Source organism: Musca autumnalis, unplaced genomic scaffold (assembly GCF_047663935.1).
Source record: "Musca autumnalis isolate F117 unplaced genomic scaffold, ASM4766393v1 scaffold_1, whole genome shotgun sequence".
In the NCBI taxonomy this organism is placed as follows: domain Eukaryota; kingdom Metazoa; phylum Arthropoda; class Insecta; order Diptera; family Muscidae; genus Musca; species Musca autumnalis.
Window position 1 is genome coordinate 6,680,046 of NW_027411644.1, and position 25,246 is coordinate 6,705,291.

At 34.0% G+C, this 25,246-nt stretch overlaps 1 protein-coding gene across 2 annotated transcripts in view; it reads left to right on the forward strand.

Annotated features, from left to right (window-relative positions):
• LOC141390191 (uncharacterized) overlaps positions 1-25,246 on the forward strand; it is a 233,870-nt gene that overhangs the window by 154,904 nt on the left and 53,720 nt on the right. For both annotated transcript variants that reach the window (XM_073962944.1, XM_073962952.1), the window contains exon 4: positions 24,721-24,820. In XM_073962944.1, the coding sequence (XP_073819045.1) occupies positions 24,721-24,820 (100 nt within the window). The remainder of the gene's footprint in view (positions 1-24,720; positions 24,821-25,246) is intronic.

A 25,246-nucleotide genomic window follows, 5' to 3' on the forward strand; every position in this document is an offset into this window, starting at 1 on the left:
TTGACTTACATATAGAGAAGTAAAACTTTAGTACGAGAGGTGCATGAAGGAGTGACGTTAAATACGGAGCTCACATCTTTCTCTAGAAAAATATAATGTTGTAGAAACGATCACAATGGGGTAGTAGAAAAAATCCTATACGAGTAGTGGAATTAAATTGGATTAAAGCGCAAAAGGAATGGTCTGCCATATTCCACCTTAGAAAGGTAACTTCCATTGGAAGTCATTCCTTTGGATAGGTATCGTACCAACCAGACATTTTAATTGGTCGCAGTAGGATGTTTTAGAGCTTCTGGATACATTTATCATAAAACATGAACTTTCCCTTAAACTGACCTTATATAATAAATCCAAAAGAAGTCGATAGTTATCGTTCACAACAATCACACATGGCCATTCGGTTATAATTGGAAAACGGTCCTCAAACAGCCTTTAAACTGCAAATAAGCGACATTTTTGAACTTTTATGAAGGACATATTCGAAAGTGTTGTCCGATTTAAACCTTCTTGGGACTTAATATATGTTTGGAAGAAAACTCAGTTCGTACTCAGACAATTTAGTTGGTGCGGCCCGACATGGTTTTTTATAGCACTTTGGCTATTATCTCAAGAAATATGAACCTTACCCTTTGCTGCAACAGAGGGGGTAGACAGACTTAGTTCATATTCGAACCTGATCTAGTTTACAAGGCATATTACAAGGAACTTAACTGTGGTAGAGACTATTTATTGTGCGTTCAAGATTTATATATTTTTGTTTTGGTAACTATTTATTAGTGTATTTTTTCACACTTGTATATTTTTTTGATATATGATTTATAGAAAATCAAAATGAAAAACAAGGAAAAATGTTAAGTTCGGCCGGACCTATCTTTTTTATACTCCCCACCATGAAATATTCTGACCTCAAATGCAATAATTATTTCATATCCATATTATCAGGCGGAGACGTTTTTTCACCACTGAGAACCCTATAACCAAATTACAGACGATTTAGGTCGAAAATGTAGATAAAAATTTCAAAAAACCTGAAATCTGACAGTACCGTTATATGGGGCTATACCAAAACCTAAAACCTATATCTTTGTCCACACTCTTAGATGGAAAAGTTTCCAGATCAATGAGAACTCTAAATACCAAATTGTAGCCAATTCGGGCCGAAAATGTAGATAAAAACTTCAAAGTACCTGAAACTTTATATGAGGCCTATACCAAAACCTGGACCTATGTCCACAATTTTTCCTGCAAAACGTTTCTGACTACGGGGAACTCCAAATATCACATTACAGTCAATTCGAGTCGAAAATGTAAATAAAAGCTTCAAAACACCTGAAGTCGGGGGGTACAACTTTTGGGGGCTATAGGAAAACTAGACCCATATTGATGATTTTTTGGCTAAAGTATTTTTTACTTATTTTAAGAATTTACTGAAAAAATCAGATCGATCCGACGATTAGAAATGTTTTTGTCGCACCTTGCCATACCTTCTTATATCAACCATATATAACAACCGCGATTCTCATTTCCATCTCTATATTATACTCCAAAACCAATTATAGTACTTAACATATAAATTCATAAGTACAAATTTCCGAAACCTCCTCCTAATATTTCAAAATTCCTGCTAACTCCCATATACAATAACAAATTATGTACCATTTAGTCCTTTTCATAGAAGCATTTCCAAATCCATCTTAACCCACATACCAACAGTGATTCTGTTCCTACAGTGACAGCTCTGTTCATACACCGGATACACAATTTAGACCGATTTAGTAACTTTCGTAAAGTTATGGTACATATTTCTTAAAACCAGTGTTTCGGAGTCTACGAGTCGGAGTATGAGTCGAAAATAAAAATAACTCGACTCCGACACCAGGCTAAAATTTTTAAATTTATCAAATGAATGAATGAAACTTTTTACTTTGTTAGCTTTGGCTACTTCTCAGTATTAAGTATCAGTACTAAGTATTATATTCGAATAAAAATATAGGAGAAAAAACAAAAACTTATGCATATTTTATTCATTATGGGAGATATTGGAAATAACCCTCGGAGTCGCCTCCGAAGTCGGAGTCGAGAAAAAACGACTCTGGAGTCGGAGTCGAATCAACAAAGGTTAAACTCCGAAATCCTGCTTAAAACACGTCGGTATACCAACGTTACAACCCAGTACTCACTTTAACTCCAAAAAATACAGATCTGTGCCTACATCCAATAACAAATTGAGTACCATTTAATAATTTTCTTAGTAATTTCGTCGCTCAACGCCAAAACAGCATAACCCACTTGTTCAAAAAAATCAAACAGGCTATTAAGATCTATCCGAAACCTTTTGAAATAAATACTAAAAAACTCCCTATTGCATTGTATATCACTAGGTTAAACAATGCACCATGGAAGTTTTTATACCCTCAGCATTTATGCTACCGAGGGTATATACACTTTCATACGAGCAAAATGTGTCTCATCGAAATAATGGTCTTAGACCCCAAGTATGTTTGGACGAAATGTGTTTCAGACAATTTGGAGTCGATTTGGCAATGTCCGTCCGTCTGTCTGTCTGGCTGGCTGGTGCGCACGATAGCCGATTGGGTCTAAAGTTTGGCTTTCGTAATATTTTGTCCAAACTTAGTTTAAGTTCGAAGATGGGTTATATCGGTCCACTACTTCCGGTACCTAATTTGTGCACATGATAACTATAAAAGGGAGTAACCGATGTGGTCCATACTTAGCATATCGTGAAATTTCTACCAGACTTAGATGAGGTTCCAATAAGGACTCAATCGGTGCACTCCTTCGCGTACCTCCAACACAAAATTTCGGAAATGTTCAGTTTAGGACCAGCTCCCCCATTCCTTTTAGTACCTCCTCCGCAAAACGTTTGAACTTTAATCCTAATCAACATTTTTGTCGGTTCATACTTCCAAAATTTTGAAACCCCCTAAATACATAAGTTTTTTGGGAAAAAAGTGTTACAATTTACACAGGCTGAGGGTATATCTCCGTCGGCAAAGCCGACTGATACTTTTTTACTTGTTTAGTATCTATTTCAGAAAAGTCCCACTAAATTTTATAGTTAGTTTGATTTTTTTGAACATGTGGCCATTTTGGTGTTGATCGCCTCATATCTCATACCTCAGGATTCCTGCCGTATCCGATCCTCTAAATCCAAATTGTTCAAAATTGAGTACCATTTAGAATTTTTCGTTAACATAAGCACGCATTTTAAAAACCTCAATCCTACACTCCAACAGAAATCTAAATTACAAATTTCGGGGTTTTAGCGCTACCCGTTCACCCAAATCCAAATTGTACCAAATTTAGTACCATTTAGCACTTTTCGTAAACATAAGTACGAATTTAGAAAGCTACCTCAATCCTAGACTTCAATAGATCAATCAATCCTAGACTAGATTGGTAATCGTTCGTTCTTTAATCGTTCTTCGAATAGGTCCGACACGAGTCCTCAAACTGCACTTTCTCAAACTTTGTGCGGGGGTATTCTTACGGTGACCAACCGTACTCTATTATAGAGTACAGTACTCTATTTAAGGCGTCCGTACTATATTTTTTAAACGTACTTTATTTGTCTTTTATTTTTATTGGACGTACTCTATGTCCTCTATTTTTGATTTGTTTTGTGACTACATACGTAATCCAATCCGAAATTAAACAAAACGATCGAAAACGAATAAACCGATCAGCAACGCCAAACAAAATCCATTTTTTTTTAATTTGCAAGTGTATAAGCTCTTAAAATTAGTTGAATTTTTTGTTGAAGTATTACAAAATTCCAGTCCTCTGTTTTGGCCTGTAACTTTTCTTCAATCTGAAATCCATTTTTTTTTAATTTGCAAGTGTATAAGCTCTTAAAATTAGTTGAATTTTTTGTTGAAGTATTACAAAATTCCAGTCCTCTGTTTTGGCCTGTAACTTTTCTTCAATCTGTATATGTACTCTATTTGCATCCAAAAGTGTTGCTCACCGTAATAATAGGCCACTTCTTCACTCCATATTCTAAGAAAGGGTGTTTCATTTTTGTGGTAGTCACTGTATCAACTAATGATTAAAGATTTTGACAACAGTTATTATCACCAAGTATTAATTTTTAAATATATATATCTTCTCTATTAAATACCATTTTCACTTTATTAAACTTTAATAAAAGCATTTCTTTTTATGAAATTCAAACCAAAAACATAAAACCATTCCAAAAAACGATTATAATAATGCGGTTTACCTCAAAATTTGGCATTAAATTAAACTGTATTTTGTTGTTCATTTCATTCATTTAATTTTTTCATTCGTTTGGAGAAAATAAACAAAAAATGCCATGCCGCTCCGCAGTATTTTTCCCCACAATCATCTCATTAAATGTTTCCCCCAAAACCCGAAAAATTCCCACAAACCAATTAAGCTGCAATAAAGGAGGCAAAAAAGAAATTTATATGAAAAAATGGCGTATAAAATATAATTGCATTTCGACTATTATGGTCGTCGAATCTATACGCAAAATTGCAATAATTTATAGTCACACTGAACTGTGATATGAAAAATGAAAGGGCGAACGAATGAAATGAAAATACCAACATTCAACTCAATAAACTTGGTCATAAAATTATTTAAATTTCATTTCATTTATGGCCAACAAATGGTGATGGGTGTTTGACTCAATGGAAATTTAAAAATGCAAATGGACTAACTCACACATACACATGTATCGCACGCACATGCACTTGACCACCTTCAACTATCTCCAAAGTATGTTCGTTTTATTCTCCTTCTGTCTAATAGAAGATGGTATAATGTTGATGGTAAAACATGACTGCATTACACTTTTTTTGTGTTCATGTGGAAGGTTATTGGACCTAATATGAGTGCGTGTGTGCTTGATGAGATGTTTATGTATTAAATTCCATTTCAAATGACTTTTAAGAAAATCCTTTAATTCTACTGTTATGCGATCTTTTTTATTTCATTTGGTATTCTGCCGATTCTATTATTTTTTATTCATTTTAATGGCAATTTTATTAATCTGTCTTTCATGCATAAAATTAGGTAATGCCCACTTAAGAATCTAATTTAATCCAGAAACCCAAACTCATTGAGCTGCAAATCAAAATTCTTAATAAAATATAACAAAAAAAAAGGTTGAATAAAAAGGGCTAAACAAGTGATGGACAATGTCATGATAAAGCCTTCTTTTTTCACTTCTCATTTAAAATCCTTTCTTTATTCAACATAGAAAAAAAGAAACTGTTAACAGGCAGGCAACAGTTATTGAATTGTCAGCATTGATGAACTGAAAGTCTATCAATCGGACTACTGTATTTGCGTTGCTCTCTACAATGGGCCTGTTGAAAAAGTGAATTGCTTTTAATGGAAATGTAACAAATCGTCTGTAGATTTTTGTATCTTTTGGTATATAGAAATAGTTTTAAATTGTAAGGCACTTCTTATATTTAAGCCTATGGTATTCGTATATTCTAGTATTTAACTTTATGCTATTTTTTATTTTATTGGTAACACAATGGACTACTTCATAGCCACATTCTTAAAAAAGTGCCTAGCTCATTTTTGGGAAGGGCTGATAGATAAATTAACAAACTTTCAATAGGCGATTAACAGATTTCAACCTTATAAACAGGCTGTAACGGGTGGCATGATACCAACTATGCATCAGAACGTAGTGGAGCCGGTGTTCAGGATCCTGGCGAGATTTTATGGCCTATCTGTGTTCGTCCAACATACCTGGAATATGGAAAGCGGAGAAGCTTTAAAGCCTATACACCAATTAGCGTTTCTTCCTCTCTTTTAAATATGATGTCTTTTGATGGATCCAGTAACCTGACCATGAAATTACGACACAAGTATCACATAGATATCAGCAGAACGCTTACTTCAAGGGCAAGTCACTAGCAACAGCCTTGAGGTTGTTCACGACGCACAGTGCGAAATTGGGGAAGTTTAGTGGAACTTTAAGGGATTTTCAAAGTACATGAAATTAATTAACTTTTATTGAATTCGTTAGCTAAGTACTCCACTGCAAATGGTCCATACTCAGTTTGCCGATTTACTCCACGAAACGACTAAAAAATGCACTTAAAGTTGCACTTTTGTTTAATTTTTTTTTTTTTTTTTTTTTTTTGTAAGAAATATATTTTTGATTCATTAAAAAAATGGAGTAGCGCGGACAAATGGTAAGTCAGTATGCCATGATTTATTTTTCTTAATATTTTACAAAACTATTATGATATTTTACACCTTTAAAAAATGCAAAAAACCCTTATTGTTTTCGTGCAATTTTAGTCGGAAAGAACTGATTTTTTGAAGTTTTCAAAATTATAATTTTTTATTTTCCGTGGACATTTCAAAAGTGAGTTCCGTACATTCACGTGTTAAGATATATATAATCTGAAAGATTGGATTCTCCTCTGTTCGCAAAGCTATAAAACTGCTGCGGTATCGCGCGGTCTTTGGAGATATTCAGGATTTTCTAAAAAGACTTCGGGAATTTCAATCAGTTGCATTTTCCAAAAGTGGAAGGTAATCGCGACAATGAACGCTATTGTTGACTGTGTTTTGAAGAAATGGACTCACTAATTCTAACATTGATAATGTCTGTAAAATTAAGAAACCTCTAGCAGTTTTTCATAGTCTTGACCTCTAAATGTTGGTGATTTACATATAGTGCAACATATTTAGATGCTGCGGTGCAAATACCTAAATACGTTAAAAATTGTAATGCAGTGCAGACCTGAACTTGATCTGAAAGACATTATTAACAAAATTAATGGTACAGACCTACTGAATGGACCAATAAACTTTATAGATACAAATGAAAACAAAAAATATTGACATTTTAGTCCTTAATAGATGTGTAGGGTTGTGGGGCTTCACCCAGAAGTGGACCTATGTTGACAGCTTTTGTGTGAGGAGGTTTTTTTATTCGCTATCATCTTAAAATTTACATTTGCATCAAAATCGGCTGCAATTTTTGTCTTTAACCTTTAAAATACCCAATATGAGGGAACCCGGCATGTGGGGGCTATTCCAAAACGCGAACCTATATTGAAAATATTTTGTACATAAGTTTTCTATCCGCTGAAAACTCAATATACCAATTTGCATCAAAATCAATTGAAAAATGAATGTAAAACCTAAAAACGGCAGCCACCGTTACATGAGCGCTACAGGAAACCGCGGGTCTATGTGGCCCAATTTGAGCCCCACACTGTCCACTAACATAAGAAACATTTGTACAAAATTTTAGGGATCTACACCTTTTCCTTTAAAAGTTATTAGTAAAGTTCCGCAAAAGTACTCATATTTTGCACTATGCGACGTTAAGAAGAATATGGAAATTCAAATTTTCAATAATTATTGAGATTTTTCAGTGAGATCTTAGGTTCATTTTTGTAGTTGATCGTTTCCTTGAATTTTCAACTGCTAAAATTTTGAACCCGAGGTTCATTTTCCATAGGCAGGTCAAGTTCTAAGGGGGGTATATAGATCCACGTTTTGGTATAGTACCACACAATTTAAGGTAGTTTGAGGATTTTAGCTAAATTTTTGACCGAACTCGGTGAAATCTGACATTTGAGCTTCCCAATGCCCAATGAATTTCTCCACTAAAAGTTGTCAAGATGGGTCCACGTTTTGGTGTAGCCCCCATATAACGGACCTTCCGATTTAAGGTATTTTCCGCCCAAATTAGCTCCAATGTGGAACTTGGAGTTTTAAGGGATCAAAAATCTTCTGCACCAAAAATGGTGGACATAGGTCCACGTTTTGGTATAGGCCCCATATAACGATTTAAAATATTTTGAAGCTTTTAGCTACATTTTTTGACCGAATTAGCTGAACTTTGACATTTGATGTTCTCAGTGACCAAACAACTTTTCCACTAGAAAATACCAAGATAGGTCCACGTTTTGGTATAGCCCCATATAACAATACTTCCCGATTTAAAGTGTTTTGGAGATTTTAGTCAAATTTTTTTACTAAACTATCTGTAATTTGACATCTGAGGTTCACAGTGGTCGCGAAACTTCTCCATCAAAAATCGTCAATATGGGTCCATGTTTTGGAAGAGCCCCCACATAACGGTACCCTCTCCCCATTTTCGGTATTTTGAGGATTTTAGGTACAACTGTTCAACCGAACCAACTGAAATTTGATACTTGAGGTTTTCAGCGGACACGAAACTTCACAGTTAAAAATGGTCCATGTTTTGGTTTAGCTACCATAAAGCGATACCCCCTTATAATCTGGTATTTTGAGGATTTTAGCTACAATTTTTAACCGAACTAGCTGTAATTTGACACTTGAGGTTTTCAGCGGTCCCGAAACTTCTCCACCAAAATTCGTCAGCATCTGTTCATGTTTTGGTATAGCCCCCATATAACGGTACCCCAGATTTTCAGTATTTTGAGGATTTTAGGTACAATTTTTTACCGAACCAGCTTAAATTTGACATTTGAAACGTGTCTTCTTATTTTTGGTCCTCTCTCATGCTGCGGTGTCAGAATATGGTAAATATTTTTGGAGTCGCATAGTGGAATGTAAAGCTGGAATCCATCCGTAATGCTCTCAACAACACAAGAATTTCGTCCATACTAGTGGAATGGATTGATGAGATGCTGGAAAACAGGACTATCAATTCGCACATGGCACAGTGTCCGATTTTCCGAAAAACCTGGCCAAAACTCTAAAAATGAATGGATTTTGACGTAACCTTTGGTTCTTATGTTTTTCTGGCCGCTGATTTCATTTTTGATATTATTTAAACCTCAGGCGGTCATTTAAGGGGTCTTTTTGGTCCCTCCTCCTATAAAATATGATCTTATCGGATCAAAATATTCTACAAATTTGTTCGCCCTCAATTTTTAATATGGGTCCTAGAATACACCAAAACTCTATACCTTACCTAAACTCCAGAAATATGCAAAATTATAAACACCTTTTAGGGTTAAGGGCGTACTTCATGTGAGTTTTGGCAAAATTGTCAAACAAACACTTTAGGTGTATAATGTCTTTGGTAACTATACTGACAAGAATGCGAGGAATATTTTTCGTAAAAATATTAACCCTCGTGCGAGTCATAAAAGGGGCCCTTTTGGTCCCTTTTTCCACAAATCTTTAAAATCTCCTATAAAATGTGATCGGATCAGATCAAAATATTCTAGAAATTTTTTCGCCATAAAATTTTACAATAGGTCTTAGAATATACCAAAACTCCAAATTATACCCAAACGCCAGAAAGTGACCCTATACTATACTATGACATTCTGAATGAAAGAAAATCTGTACATACCTGCAAGACAAAATATCACATAAAAACAAAAAGTGCAAATATGTGCAGGATGTTTCGATGGAAATTGGTAAAAAACCCTTCCTTTTTTTATGAAATGATAAATTACACGGTCCAACTCGAAAAAAATTAACAAGTACGGACATCAATTACACTGTGCGACAACAAAAAAATTACAAGGAAAACGAGTAGATTATGAAAGTATAGCTAAAAATATGAGACACGTATATCGGCGTTTTTAAAGTTTACGTCGGAAAGTAACCAAAATAGGCGGGGCAAGTACCGCCCATTTTAAAATTTTTCGAAATATTCGAGTTTAGATATCTTGGAATCCTTGCATTTCATGTATATAGTGTCTTTGGCTACTTTACTTAGGAGGGTGTGAGAAATAATACCCCTCATGCGGTTCATCAAAGGGGTCTTTTTTGTCCTTTTTTCGAAAATCTTTCAAAAACTCATTAAAAATGTGTTCGTATCAAATCCGAATATTCTACAAAATTGTTTGCACTAAAATTTTACTATAGGTCTTAGAATACACCAAATCTGTAACTCATTTCTAATCGCCAGGAATCTCTAAAAATGAAAAACACGTTTTAGGGTTAAAGTCGGACTTCATCTGAGTTTATTCAAAATTGTCCCACAAAACATAATTTTAGAGAGATGATGTCAGAGACAAAAATATTCTCCGTCAAATTTCACCATAGATTGCCAAAGAAATGAAATGTCTATTTACATTATATAGCATAAAAAAATATTAGTATCTATTTTGCTGAAAGAACATGAAAATATTTCCCAATTTTTTGATGAAAATGTTTTCCTTCTTTTTTCTAGTTGATACATGGAAGTAATATAAAACTTGGTTATAGGTGAAAAGTGTCAAAGGATGAACAATTCTACACAAAATTTCAATATACGAACCCAGTTATGATATAGTCATTTATGTCATTTTATAAGGTTTATTCCGTAAATGCCACCAAAGTAGGAGTGAGTTCCATCATTATAGTTTTTTGGACCACACCAAATTGTGCATGTTAGAGTCCATATGACACCTATATTTTCACTGGACTATAGCCGTAGACCTCTAATGTATTTTCGCATGCAATATAAGTAACCAATGGCTTATCCTAACTACGGAATTTAAGTTGAAAGTATTAAAAATACGCAATTTTGGCAGGTCCGATCTGGGTTTTTTATATTTTTCAAATATATATTCACCACAAATGTTTTAAAGCTGTTTAAAATGAACGCACAACATCTTATGTATGAATTTATAACGAAAAACCATCAATAAGATATTTATATTTTTCAATCACAACGACAATCTGTATGAAAATTGGAAAATATGGCCCTAAAACCTATATATCAAAAACAAGTGCTGCTAAGAATGTTATTTAAAACATTTCTTTCTTTAACAATATTCCCAAAAAGTAAAGGATTTTGCTAAATTTTGATCCAGTATGGAATTGTGTAAAATTAACAGTCCAAAATTAAAACATATAAGATCTGTTCCTTTACGTGCAAGAATCTTCAAGTTTTACCACTTTTTACTTGAAAAGCGTTCCTTTACTTCAGACACCTTACAATTCATATGAGGGCAGTTTGCAACGTTTACTACTTTTGCCAGTTTTACTATTTTTAAAAGTAAAGGAACAGAACAATAATTTCATCCTAATATATATAAATTTGTAATCAAATTTTTTAAGGAAATAGTGTACATAATTTATAGTTTATTTTGAAACTCATAGTGAAATTTTGTGTAGAATTTTTCATCCTTTGACACTTTTCACCTATAACCAAGTTTTATATTACTTCCATGTATCAACTAGAAAAAAGAAGGAAAACATTTTCATCAAAAAATTGGGAAATATTTTCATGTTCTTTCAGCAAAATAGATACTAATATTTTTTTATGCTATATAATGTAAATAGACATTTCATTTCTTTGGCAATCTATGGTGAAATTTGACGGAGAATATTTTTGTCTCTGACATCATCTCTCTAAAATTATGTTTTGTGGGACAATTTTGAGTAAACTCAGATGAAGTCCGACTTTAACCCTAAAACTTGTTTTTTCGATAAAAGGACAAAAAAGACCCCTTTGATGAAACGCATGAGGGTTAAGATTTTTAACAAAAATATTTCCCACATCCTCCTAAGTAAAGTAGCCAAAGACACTATATACCTGAAATGCAAGGATTCCAAGATATCTAAACTCGAATATTTCGAAAAATTTAAAAATGGGCGGTACTTGCCCCGCCTATTTTGGTTACTTTCCGACGTAAACTTTAAAAACGCCGATATACGTGTCTCATATTTTTAGCTCTACTTTCAGAATGTATTCGGTTTTTCCCATCATTTTGAAAAAAATTGAATTTTGTTGCACAGTGTTATTAAAGAACGCACAATTCATTGGCGACACTGAACATCTTAAACACGTTTCACATACCTTTCATTACAATTACGAAAAGAAAATATTTAATAACCGTTGTTTATTTTGCATATTATCATAGATTTATAAACAACTTAAATATTAAAAAAAAATCCAAATAGGGTTACTTCGACCCGCATTTATACCCACTTATTAACAAGAAATGTATATATTTTTAATAACTACACGCACTATAAACAATATCTGACCCTTTTTAGTGTAAATTGATAATTTTTTTTCCGATTTTTGGCCAGGTTTTTTGGAAAATCGGACACTGTGCATGGGTGAGAATTCCGTGAGAAAACTATTAAAAAAGGTAAACCGCAAGGATTTAAAAAATATTTACTTTAAAAACGCTTTAAAAAAATAAGACACGTGTTCCGACATTTTTCGGCACTTTCGCGGTTATTGGCCCCCAAATACTTGACACCTAATAACTGTTCTTAGAAAATGCGTGTGTTTCAAAAAACTGTTTACATATATCTACAGTATTGTAGTTGTTTTCTTTAATTTTGAACCAAAACCCGAGAAAAAATGATAAATGAAATTTGAACTTGACGATTTTGACATTGAAGATGAAGCTTGATGGATTTTATGTGTTATGAGAAGGGCTAAAACTTTGCCTCCTAAATTCTTAACGGCTTGGCAGATGTGAACCTGACAAAATGGTCCCTTTTGACATCAAGGACTCAAGTGCTTTGAGGGCCCATAACCTTTTTTTGGTCTTCTATCACACAGCGGTATCGGAATATGTTTAACAGTGAAAACTCTTTTAAAACTTTACAACACACTTACGTTTAAACTAAATATGGAATTGTACTGAACAAAAATAATACACATACCTAACCATAAACACCAAGAACCCCTAATCAATCCGGATATTGAATTACTTATCGAAACTTTACAAGAAAATTTAATAATAAGTTATATAAGTTAAATAATAAAAATCTTATTAATACAAATCACATTTTCCCAAGCAGGGTGTATCTGTATCAACTTGATGGATCCCATATCACACAAATCCAATCTCAACAATTCAAAATATTCACACAATTCTATAAATATTATCTGGCATATGAGACTCTGCATGTGTGGGCGTGATTACAGTGAAGAGGATTTGCCACTCTTTGTCTCTGTCGACGTAACTTAATGAAATGCAATTCAATTTTCCCACATTGATGGGCCACCACCATATGTGTGCCATGTATTACTGAAAAAGGATTTATTTGTTTCCGATTTTGCCACAACTTTTTCTGCTATCCGCCTCTTTCACATCCTGTGATGTGTGATGATAGAAGTACTTCAGACCACAACGAGGATAAACAAAAAGAAAACTTTTATTAGATTGCTTTCTAATAACATCGTTTGCATCGAACACAAACAATCTTGAAAAAAGGTCAGAAGAATGTATCGCAGCGAGAAGTAACAACAAAAAGATACCACAAAGCAAAATTTTATTAAGGCACAGGAATATATCCATCATGCTCAAGGATTGTCCATAACTGGGCAGTGTTTTAATCAACACACAGTTGCAACTGTTTCCTTTTGTAATCAAAACTACGCACACACAGATGCACTGATTCTCACAAAGGTACTGTCTTTGTGCCATGCTTCTAATCAAAGTCCATTGAAATCCAAAAGACAAACAGAAGCCGATCAATGGTCGTAACTTTCACATTGTCTTTTCTTTTTCTTGATGGCACGTTGCTATCATGGCTATCATGGCCAAGCCCAATAGGTTTAAACTGTTCACTGAATTCACATTCCCAATAACGTTATTCTTGTTTTTCACATTCCAAAATCCAATTGTTCCAAGGTTCCGCCCTGCTTTTTACCATAGGCAGACAGGTGATAAACCTCAAACAGGTACTGCCATTAAAAGTGGCAAAATGTTGTTGTCGATTGTAAATAAAGTGGCATGTTGGGTGGGGTAGCATCAGGAAATCGAAAAATCGAAATTCACATAAGCCAACATGTTGTGCTGCTTGATTGGGTGCATGGTGAGAATGGTGGGCAATCCCATTGGGCGATTGTTACAGGAGCATTTACATAAAATTGTATGTTAAGATATACTGTATAAACAAACAAAATATAAGTCAAGGATTGCAAATGAAAATTCGATTTTTATTAACAACACGACCTAGGAGCAGAAATATATTTTTAAAGTCATAATACCACGATTACAATTGTAAATACGAAAAGAATTTTAATAACAGAATTTTTTCTTAACTTGGTTCCAATTATGTGCATTCTTCTGCCCTTAGCCATAATATTGAGGGTATTTTTGTTATTCTTTTGTTTAGAGCCCATTACGTACATATCGCTCATTGACTCAAAGAGTGACACATCTCAAAAATCCAGTTTCGAGAAAAACACGTTTTAAGTTGGCGATTGAAATTTGACTTCCTCACTTAAAAATATTATTAAACAAAAACTAAAATAAATACTTGGACCATATTTTGTAAGCAGCTATGCAGATATCAGTGCTAAATTTCTGTGCAAGATCAAGCATGATTTGAAGTGTTTTAGTGCTTCATAAACTCAAAAAAAAACTCAAAAAACTCGTTGAATTATTCCAAACTCGTAGCAAATGAGCTGTAAGCTCGTTGAGTTTTAGGGATATCAGCATAAAAACTTAACACAAGAAAAAATAGATGTCGTAGAAAAAATAGAAATTACTAACTCAAACAAGTAATAAAGTATCGGTCGGCTTTGCCGACAGAGATATACCCTCAGCCTATGTGAATTGAAACTTTCAATATTTTGTGGCCTTTTTTGAACATTTAAACTTGCCGACGAAAATATTGATTAGGATTAAAGTTCAAAAGTGTTGCAGAGAAGGTACTTAAAGGAATGGACCGACATAGTCCATTAGGGAAGTGCATCTTATTTTGGGAGTAATATCTTTTCGATAGATATCGCGCTCACTTGTCATTTCAGTGGGTCATCGTATAAATTATGGACCATTATGCTAGGAAGCATGGACTTGTCAACGGAAAACATAATACCGCTGTAAGCAGGACAACAACGAACAGCATCGGCATATATTTCCAAAGGATCTTCGAACAGACCTTAAACTGCACTTGGACACAAATGTTGAACTTTTGTGAAGGAGTTACCCTAAAGTACCTCCATTTTAGAAGTTAAACTAAATTTGGACAAAATACTAGGAGATCCAAAGTTTGTACCAACTTTGTTCAAGCGATATCGTGCATACCATTTTAGTGGCATATTGGGGGGAAATGCCGGAAGTTGTGGACCGGTATTGCCCATCTTCGAACTGAAACTAAGTTTCTATAAAATATGACAAATCCCAAATTTTGAACCAAATCGGTTGATTAGTTCTAAAGTTATCGTGCTCTCGAGCCACTACATATGGTGCCATAGGAGTTTTTTTACACATTTCGGGCTCTTTTCTCAAAAAGTATGGACTTGCTCCTGAAAAAGCTTTTACCGTCGTAATTGAGGCAGCGAATGGAAGTTGCTTCAAAAATATCAAAGTGATTCGAGAGCAGGTCTTAAAGTGAACTTATCCGTAATTTTGTGTGATAGGTACCCGAAGGAGTGGACAAACATAGTCCATATTTGAACCTGATCTATATCTGCTAGATATAATAGGATGTGTAAGGTATGGACCAAATCGGTCACTCTCTTAAAGAGTTATATTGCGAACAATTTTTAGAATATTTTTGAAATTTTGGGGGGGATGTACCTGTAGGAGTGGTCCGATATGGCTTATGTTCGTATTTAAACTATGAAGGCCAAATTTTGGACCGAATTGGTTGGTTTTGTGTGGAAAGTACACAAAGGAGTGGACCGATTGAGTCCATATTAGAACCTCATCTAAGGCTGGTAGAAATTTCACGATGTTACTCCCTTCAAGAGTTATAGTTCCACAAATTTTCCGAACATTTCCGAACTTTTGTGGGGGAGGTACCGGAAGGAGTGGACCGATATAACCCATCTTCGAACGTAAACTAAGTTTGGACGAGATATTACGAATGCCAAATATTGGACCAAATCGGTTCATTCAGACAGACAAACGGACGGACATTGCTAAATCGACTCCAAATTGTCTGAAACGGATTTCGTCCAAACATTCTTAGGGTCTAAAACCATTACATATTTCAATGATGCACATTTGCCCGTATGGTAAATAACAAAAATGTTTTGCAATCGATGAATCCGAGTTTCACCCTTTCAGAATTCGCGAACTGTTAACATATTCTATAAAGTATGACTACAATTCTTTAAAATGAAGTGTTTTAGGAGGGATCCCATAATGTCGACCATTAAAATTAATTTTCGTGGAAGCTGTGTTGGCATCAATGTAGAAAAATGGGTTGAATCCAACAAGTTTTTTTATGTTCTCATGCGATTTCTGGCTTAACCTTACATTTTATAGATCTATTCCCAAACAATAAATCACAGAATACTCCATGGGCAATAAGATTTTTCGATATATCCACTGCATCCACCTAAAATTGAAGCTGACATTTTGAAGCCGGAATTTCGGGGTTTTTTGAATTTTTTTAATAATCCGGACGCGCAAGAAGATAGTATTCCAAACTCATACCACGATTATAGAACTCGTGATTTTACGTCGTTTGGTGCATATCTCATGAGTGTGCTCCTTACAGCATCCTAGTAATTGGAGTCGAAAGGCCAAAATTTCATGCTTGAATTTTCTTACAAAACATATTTTTTGCGTGTAAAATTTACAACTGTCATTCAATTTCCTTTGAAATACGCGTGAATTTAGTTTTTTACGCGACGGTTCTAATGAAGCCTTCCGCGATCGAATTCATCTACTGAAACCGCGGATATAGATACCTTGAAAATCGGAAAATCATCAAAAATATATTTTGACAAATCCGCGTACTAAACCGCGATTTTCTTTAAAATTTTTTACATGAATGGAATCCTTTACTGGCGATTATAATATTTGCGAAAACACGTATCATAAAAAAACAGTTATATGGGTATTTCGCCAAAAATTGAATGTGGAGGCACATCCGCGGTTTTTGAAGAATCTATTTAAAATAGGTGTATATTGACGTATTTTTGATGGGCGCTGATGAAACCGGATGCGCATCAAAATCGTATGCACATTGCGCGACTTTTACCAACTTTAAAGTTTTTTGCAGTGCATGATGCAACTGGCGGCACACAATGGCCGCTGAGTGAAACATCGAAATATGCACAAATATTGAAAGAGATTGATTCGCTTTATCCAAAATCGGATGCGCATCAACCGACTTTACCTAATTCGCGAATTACAGGCTTTTTAATTTTCATATCTTTTATATGATAGTAATTTCAATATTACTCTTAATTTCCTATCCTTATAAGTTATCACAGTAAGCAGTTAAGCTTTCACGATGGTAAACCATATATTTTGATACAGTGTTAGCAGAATACTTTAATTTATGTATTAGATTTTAGCGAAATAGTTGGATAACTCTCAAATATTTTTTTCTAATTTTTCGAAACAAACCAAAAAATATATTTGTAACAATATTTTCCAACAATGAGTTCTTTCTCTTTTGTTGTTGTTATAATATGCAATTTATAAAGCCAATGTTTATAATTTTGGTTTCACATTTTTTTACGCGTTGTTTAGTTTCTGTACGTATTTTTAATTTAGTTTTTAGAGGTTTATACGGACTCTGAGTTAGTATAATTTGAATTTATTGCCAGATTTTTTTAATTTTTTTGATTTTCCGCGAAAATAAAAACATATTTTTGAAATTTTGGTGCATCTACGGATGGATATCAAATGCTGTTACTGATATATGCTTACATTTTCTTAATACAAAAAATAAAAAATTTTAAAATATTTTTTCTTTATAAGAGGATAAATACCGCTATAACTTTTGCACGCATCGGCCAATTTCGTGAACGAGAGCAGTTTTGAAACCATTTTTTTTTTTTTCAAATGGAATTGCAAAGCAATTTTGTTATTTGCCATATACCCTCGTTAGCATAAATGCTGAGGGTATAAAAACAAATTTTTTGAGTTATGTCACTGTTTGAGTAAATGCGCGATATATGTTGTGGAACAGAGTAAAGTCCATTTAATTTATCTAGATGTATCCAAATGCTTCTGTCTGTTGTAATTATCGAGCCAATATTTTCGATATTATCTAAAAGAGTAACTTCCAGACAGGTAAAGTTCGCAACGTTTTAAGATTAATATATATATTTTTTTTGCTTTTCTTCAAATTCAACATCAAATTGATATTTAGGTTGTTCTTATCTCAGCTATATTAGGTCCATTTGGATATAGCACCTATATAAGTGCACATATTTGCTTATAAACACACAGAATGACCCAAAATCGACAGCGATTTTCATGATTCACATTAACATTAAACACCAACACCAAAATTTTCAGTATGAATCAATATTAGAATTCAATCTGTTTTGCATTCAATTTCGTATAGATTTTAACAATCACTGTCAACATAAATAACGAACATGATTTCCAATACATGGATCTATTGCAATGATTTCAATATTGAAAAACAAAAACAAATAATAAACAATGATGACATTTCGATTAGCTGCGAAACCTTTTATTGTAGTCGTTGATAACAACATCAAAAGCAACAACACATTAAATCAATATTGTTTTTCATTTAAAAATAAACAATGTTGGCGAACTTTTTGTCAGCAAAATAGGCTACAGGTGAGCTGCAGATGACAAGATATGTTGATGCAAAATATATATATATATATATTATGTCAAGGAAAAAAGAACTATAGTAGGATGGACAGTGGGATGATGTCTTTTTTTACAACTTCATATTTTGATGATTTTTTATTTAAGACTAGAAAATATTAGTTAAATCACTGTAAGCAGATACATAATTGAACACAAGGTTTAGACCACATCTTTATAAATAAAAATCAAATGTCGTTCGTTGGAAATTGCATCTGCTGGGAACGGCTGGACCGATTTGGATTTCTTTCCAAATGTTCGTTATATTCCAACATAGGTCCCCACTTTTACGCTCACTTTTTGAAAAAATTTCAAGACCATGGTGGTTGTGTCTCCGACTTTACGTACGTATTTAGGCGGGTCACGCCCACTTTTAAAATATGTTATATCTACAAAACTACTGAGGGGATTTTCATGACATTTGCATTTTAAGTTGTCCCATGGTGAAAATAGAAAATATATTTTTATCAATTTTGTAGGTGGTTGGGGAAATTCCTCTCTGCCCTATTTTGTAAAATTTTATATTTGGAAAAAGTATAGATGTATCGGCTTAAATATTAATTTGCGGAAAACATGTTTGTTATATCTAAGACTCTCGGTATTTCTTTGGGGCAGCAAGAGCCGACCACGCCTACTTTTTTAAAATTGTATATCTCTTTAAATATATTTTATCTTGAAACCTGATGACCACGCCTACTCTTTATAATGTGATGATTATGCTTTAAAAACTACTGAAGTTAATTTCATGAAATTTTCATAAAATATTCAGGAATGTCCCTAGGGAAAACTAGGCTACATATTTGTTAATGAATTTCGTAGGGCCCTATTGTCACAGTGGTGCAATGGTATGTACACCCGCCTTGCACGCTGAAAGTCATGGGTTCAATTCCCCGGCCAGGCAATATCAAATTTTCAACGGTGGCAAAATCTTCTCAGTAATGTTGGCGACATTTCCTGAGTATTTCAGCCGTGTAAAACTTCTCTACAAGTGGTGTCTTAGGACAACCATTCGGACTCGACGATAAACTGCAGGTCCCATATCATTGAGCTAATATGAATCGGGGTGCACTCATTGCTATAAGAGAAGTCTCCCTTGTCCGTTCTGGGATATTTGTGGAACAATTGTTATACTTATACTTTATACTTCATTGAAATAGAAAATATACAATATTTTTGGGAACAATTATTATTATATTGTTTTTAAATCGCTATATTTGCTAAACGTATCAACGACAACGATGTATGTGCCCCAGATGAAATGTTCTTAGTTGGGGCCCGAAGTCACGAAAACTAATGAACCGATTTTCACATTCTTAACTATAATGGAATAATTGGTTTCCTTTCCTGCCAACAATTTTAGATGCAAAAATTTTGCAATCACTGATACCCCGAATGTCTATATTATCTAATCTAAAAAATGTTTTCAACCAATACCTTTACATGGGGGCTATATCAAAGTGTGGACCTATCTTGACAATTTTAGATGGAAAAGTTTTTTTTAACTGCAGGGAACCTCAAATGTCAAATTACTGGTATTTCTGACAAACAATGTAGCTAAGACTCATACAATGCCGAAAATCGGGAGGTACCGTTATATGGGGGCTATACCAAAATATGAACCTATGTCCACAATTTTTGGAATATAAGTTTTTTGGTCACTAGGAACAAATATAGTCAAATTATAGCTAATCCGGGCTGAAAATGTGACTAAAAACGTCAAAATACCTGAAATGGGGCGGTACTGTTATATGGGGGCTATACCAAAACAACCAAAAGACGCATCTTCCCAAAATATCAGCGTCCTATCTCAATTTTAGAGGATTCTAGAGTGATTGCAACAGACGGACGGACATGCATAGATCGATACAGAATTTTACCCTAATGAGGAATATACATATGCGGATTTCTGAGTGAAATCGGAGATTTCAGCGTGAAATGAGATTTTTGGTTTTCATCAGAAAAACATTTTAGTATATTTTCGTTTTTTTTTTTCTTTACTAAAAGTTCCAGAAAATCGTGCCTTGAAAAACTCGAATTCTGTAAAAATTGTATGGAAATAAATACTCATAACTTCTTTAATATTGGTTCAAAAAAAATTTATTTTTATACCCTCAGCCTTTAGGCACTTTCATACGGGCAAAATGTGCCTCATCGAAATAATGGTCTTAGACCCCAAGTATGTTTGGACGAAATGTGTTTCAGACAATTTGGAGTCGATTGAGCAATGTCCGTCCGTCTGTCTGTCTGTCTGTCTGGCTGGAGCGCACGATAACTCTCGAAGGGATGAACCGATTCGGTTCAAATTTTGGCTTTCGTAATATTTTGTCCAAACTTAGTTTAAGTTCGAAGATGAGCTATATCGGTCCACTCCTTCCAGTACCTCCCCCACAAAAGTTCGAAAATGTTCGGAAAATTTGTACGCACGATAACTCCTGAAGGGTGTAACCGATTTGGTCCATACTTTGCCCATCGTGGAGCGTGTACCAGAGTTAGATCAGGTTTTAATATGGACTCAATCGGTCCACTCCGTCGGGTACCTCCCACACAAAATTTTGGAAACGTTCAGATTAGGAACATCTCTCGAATCGCTTTAATTTTTGCTTTAGCAACTTGTATTCACTGCCCTCCATACGACGGTATAAGTTTCATCAGGGGCAAGTCCATACTTCCTGAGAAAATAGCCTGAAAGTTGCAAAAAACCCCTGTGACACCGTGTGAGGAGGTTGGAGGGCAAAATAACTCTCGAACAGGTCTGCCGATTCGGTCCAAAGTTTGGCCTTAGTAGTATTTTGTCCAAACATAGTTTAAGTTCGAAGATAAGCCATATCGGTCAACTCCTTCAGGTACCTCCCCCACAAAAGTTCAAAAATGTTCGGAAAAATTGTGCGTACGGTAACTCTTGAAGGGAGTGTCCGAATTGGTCCATACTTTACACATCCTAATATATCTACCAGATATAGATCAGGTTCAAATATGGACTATATTTGTCCACTCCATCCGGTACCTCCCACACAAAATTTCGGATACATGTTCACTTTAAGACCAGCTTTCGAATCACTTTGATTTTTTTTGAAGCAACTTGCATTCGCTGCCTCAATTGCGATGGTAAAAGTTGTTTCAGGGGCAAGTCCACACTTCTTGAGCAAACATCCCTGAAGTTATAAAAAACCCCTATGGTACCATATGTAGTGGCTGGAGATCCATTCTATTTAGTATCTCCTCCGCAAAACTTTAGATCTTTAATCCTAATCAACATTTTTGTCAGTTCAAACGCCCAAAATTTTTAAAATTCCCTAAATAAAAGCGTTTTTTGGGAAAAAATTCTTCCAATATACACAGGCTGAGGGTATATCTCTGTCGGCAAAGCCGACTGATACTTTTTTACTTGTTTTTTTATTTTTTATCAACTATCTAAGAAATAATAGAAACAATTTTTGTGGGCTTGGATGCAATTTTCGCGATTTAATATTTTAAATAAATTTTTATCAATTATTGTACTCTTCGAATTTCTTGAAATTGTTTTGACCTACGATTAGCTACAAATATTTTAAGTCCTATTTGGTAGTATGATTCGAATAATTATTATTTTTCCTAATTACTATTTTTCGTTTTTATTTTTAAAATATTTTATTATTTTATTTTCATTTTCAAATAAATCGCGGTCAAAGTTCAAATTTTTAGGGCTTTATTATGTTTTCACGATTTTGCCCAGAAACCGCAAGCTCTATCGAAATCGGATTAGAGCGGATATTGTAGTAGTGAAAATTCTCTATAAGATTGACCTTAATGTTATTTTCGTATGATTTACCGTTTTTGAGATGTAGAAGTTCAAATTGGGACAATGCACTGACTGTATCGTCTCCTTATAAAACAATGTCATGTACGGTGCGCCTTACCTAACTTTTAATGAAAACCGCTTACACCTGGAAAGTTTTTGCGGATTCTGAGACTGCAATGTTCATAAATAAGAATAAACCAAAAACAAGAAAAAATCGCTGGAGGGATTTTGAAATAAATCGCTGTAAATATTCACATTTTTAGGTTTATATTCGATTTTCAGGATTTTGCTTGGAAGCGGCAAGTCGTTTCGCAATGGGACTAAAGAAAATGTTGTAGCAGAAATTAACAAATTTTAAAAAATTAGAAAAAATATTAATTATTCGAATCCCACTACCAAATAGGACTTAATATTTTTGTAATTAATCGTAGTTTAATACAAAAGAAAATCAAAAAAATCGAAAAGTACAATCATTGATTAAAATTGATTTTAAATAATAAATAGTGAAAATTGTATCCAAGCCCACTGTGCAACCATTTTTTCTATTTTTATTAGATAACTGATAAAACAACAAAAAATACCAAAAAAATTCTATTTGGATCAATATTAGGAAGTTATGAGTATCTTTGGAATACAAGGGACTTTCTCACTAATCGGAGGGCAAATGAACTAATTCCTTTAGTGGAAAGTAACACGCCACATCGAATTTTCAGGGAACAGTAGTGGAATTCTCTAACTCATTTTTTGAGTTACCGACAAAAATCTGTAAAATTAGAACCCAAAATTATGAATGAAAAGTATCATTAAAAGTTAACAACTCTTTTGCTATCGGTAGGACTTAGCGACAGCTTTATTTTGGTTGTTAACTTACCAACAAATTGTTAATTACCGAAATTAAAAGCATTTTAATTTTACCGATATTTGTTTACCCAACACTATGTTTTAAATATTGTTGTTTATCATAGCCAGTCATCAATGATTGAACGGTAAGAAAATCATTTGACAGATTAAAATAGTTAATTCCATATTCCAATGAAATAAATAAGAATGTAATGTGCTGTATAAAAAAAATATTGATGTCCAGATTATCGAGGTAAGAAAAATATGTGATGTCCGGATTACAGAGTCTACAATGTAAAAAATTTTGTAGTCCGGATTACCGCGTTGTCCGGACTAACGAGTGTCCGGATTATCGAGACTATACTGTATTTCTCTGTCTATAGGTTTTACAGAATTCGATATTTTTCAAGGCACAATATCTCTGCAACTTTCAGTACAAAAAAAATATATATATATATATGTATATCGTAAATGATTATTTCAAAGTGTTACAAACGGAAAAACAAAGTTAATACACCCTGCATACTATGGTGGAGGGTATAAAAGCGATATATTTAAAAATTTCCTTAAATGGTGAGGTTCAACGGTAAAACAAGCGTAGATCTGTCCACTAGCGATTATGCTAAAGAAAGCAACAGAATTCAACTATAACACTTTTTTCAAAACTTTTAAAAATAGATCGCGTTATTATAAAGATAGGGAACAGAGACGATTATCAATCCTAAACAGCATCATTGGGCGGAAAATCCGACAAAGTCCTTTAAAGAAAGGAATGATTACAGATAAATATATTGATAAATTGAAAATCCTCAGTGATCCGTTTGACAATGGAAACGAGATAGACACATACATACATAAAATCACTTTAAGAGTCGCAACGTACAGTACGCATTTATTGCCCGATGCATTTAAGAATTGATGAAGATCTTTTTTAGCCATCGGAAGAACGCTATTGCTTGTGATGAAAATCAGTTCAGATTTGGACAAAGCTCCCATATATATTTCTCTAAGTATGCCCAATTTTGATGAAATTAGAAATTTATGAATTTGCTTTAGAAAAAAGTTTGCCAAATTATATTGAAATCGGTTCAAATTTGGATATATGTAGCTCCCATATATACGTTCGGCCGATTTGAGGCATTTAACGCTCCAAGAACACTATGTCTATCTAATTTTGAAGAAACTTAGAAAATGTAACGCAATTTGGGCCAAAATAATTTCGCCAAATTATATTGAAATTGTGGTGGAGTAGGGTATCATATAGTCAGCCCCGCCCGACTTTGATCCTTTCCTTACTGGCTTTAAACTGAAAAGAATAAAAGGCAAAAAAGGTTGACATTTAAAAACAAAACTACGGGACAGCAGTACATATATGTGGGTCCGCTAGTACATATATGTATGTGTAATCGGATGTATCTGCTGTACCGTAGCTTACATGAAATATGAGTGCGATTCACGTTTTCTCTGACAATCACCATTACCTACAAATCAATATGGAAATATTTACATATGTTCATAATTTAGACTGACATAAATTTGTATATACATACATACATACATATATACACTTTCATATACATAATCAAAATCTGTGTGTTTTTTGTCTGATTTTTTGTTTGTTTTATCTATTTCCAGGAATCGAGCAATTTTCTACCATCATACGAGGCAATTTCCTTTGCCGTTAAAAGTATTGCGACAAAACTTAATTGGACACAAGTTGACATCTTTGTTGGTGGTAAGTAAATGGAAATGGAGGAGGAAAGCAACAAAAAATAATAGAAAAAGCGTGAAAACGCAAAACGGCAACTGATAAACACCCACTTAAACAAGAAACAGAAACACAAACATAACAGCTTGGTAAACAGAGATTTCTTTCTTGCTGTGAGAACCATTACCTAGTTTCAGTTTTCTTCTGTTGCTGCCTTAAGGAAATTTCAACAAGATATATTTACATACATCTAAGCAAATTGTATATCACTTGTTGTTGTTGGTGTTGGCGAAAACGAAAGACTAACTTTATTTGGGACAGATTCTCCTAGACTCCGTTGCCATCTTGTTTCCATCTTAATTGTATTATGTCGGCTATTTATTTCTGGTAGTTGTGTTAGTGAAATGATAAGACAAACATTGGCTGACTGGTTGACTGACTGACTGACGGACG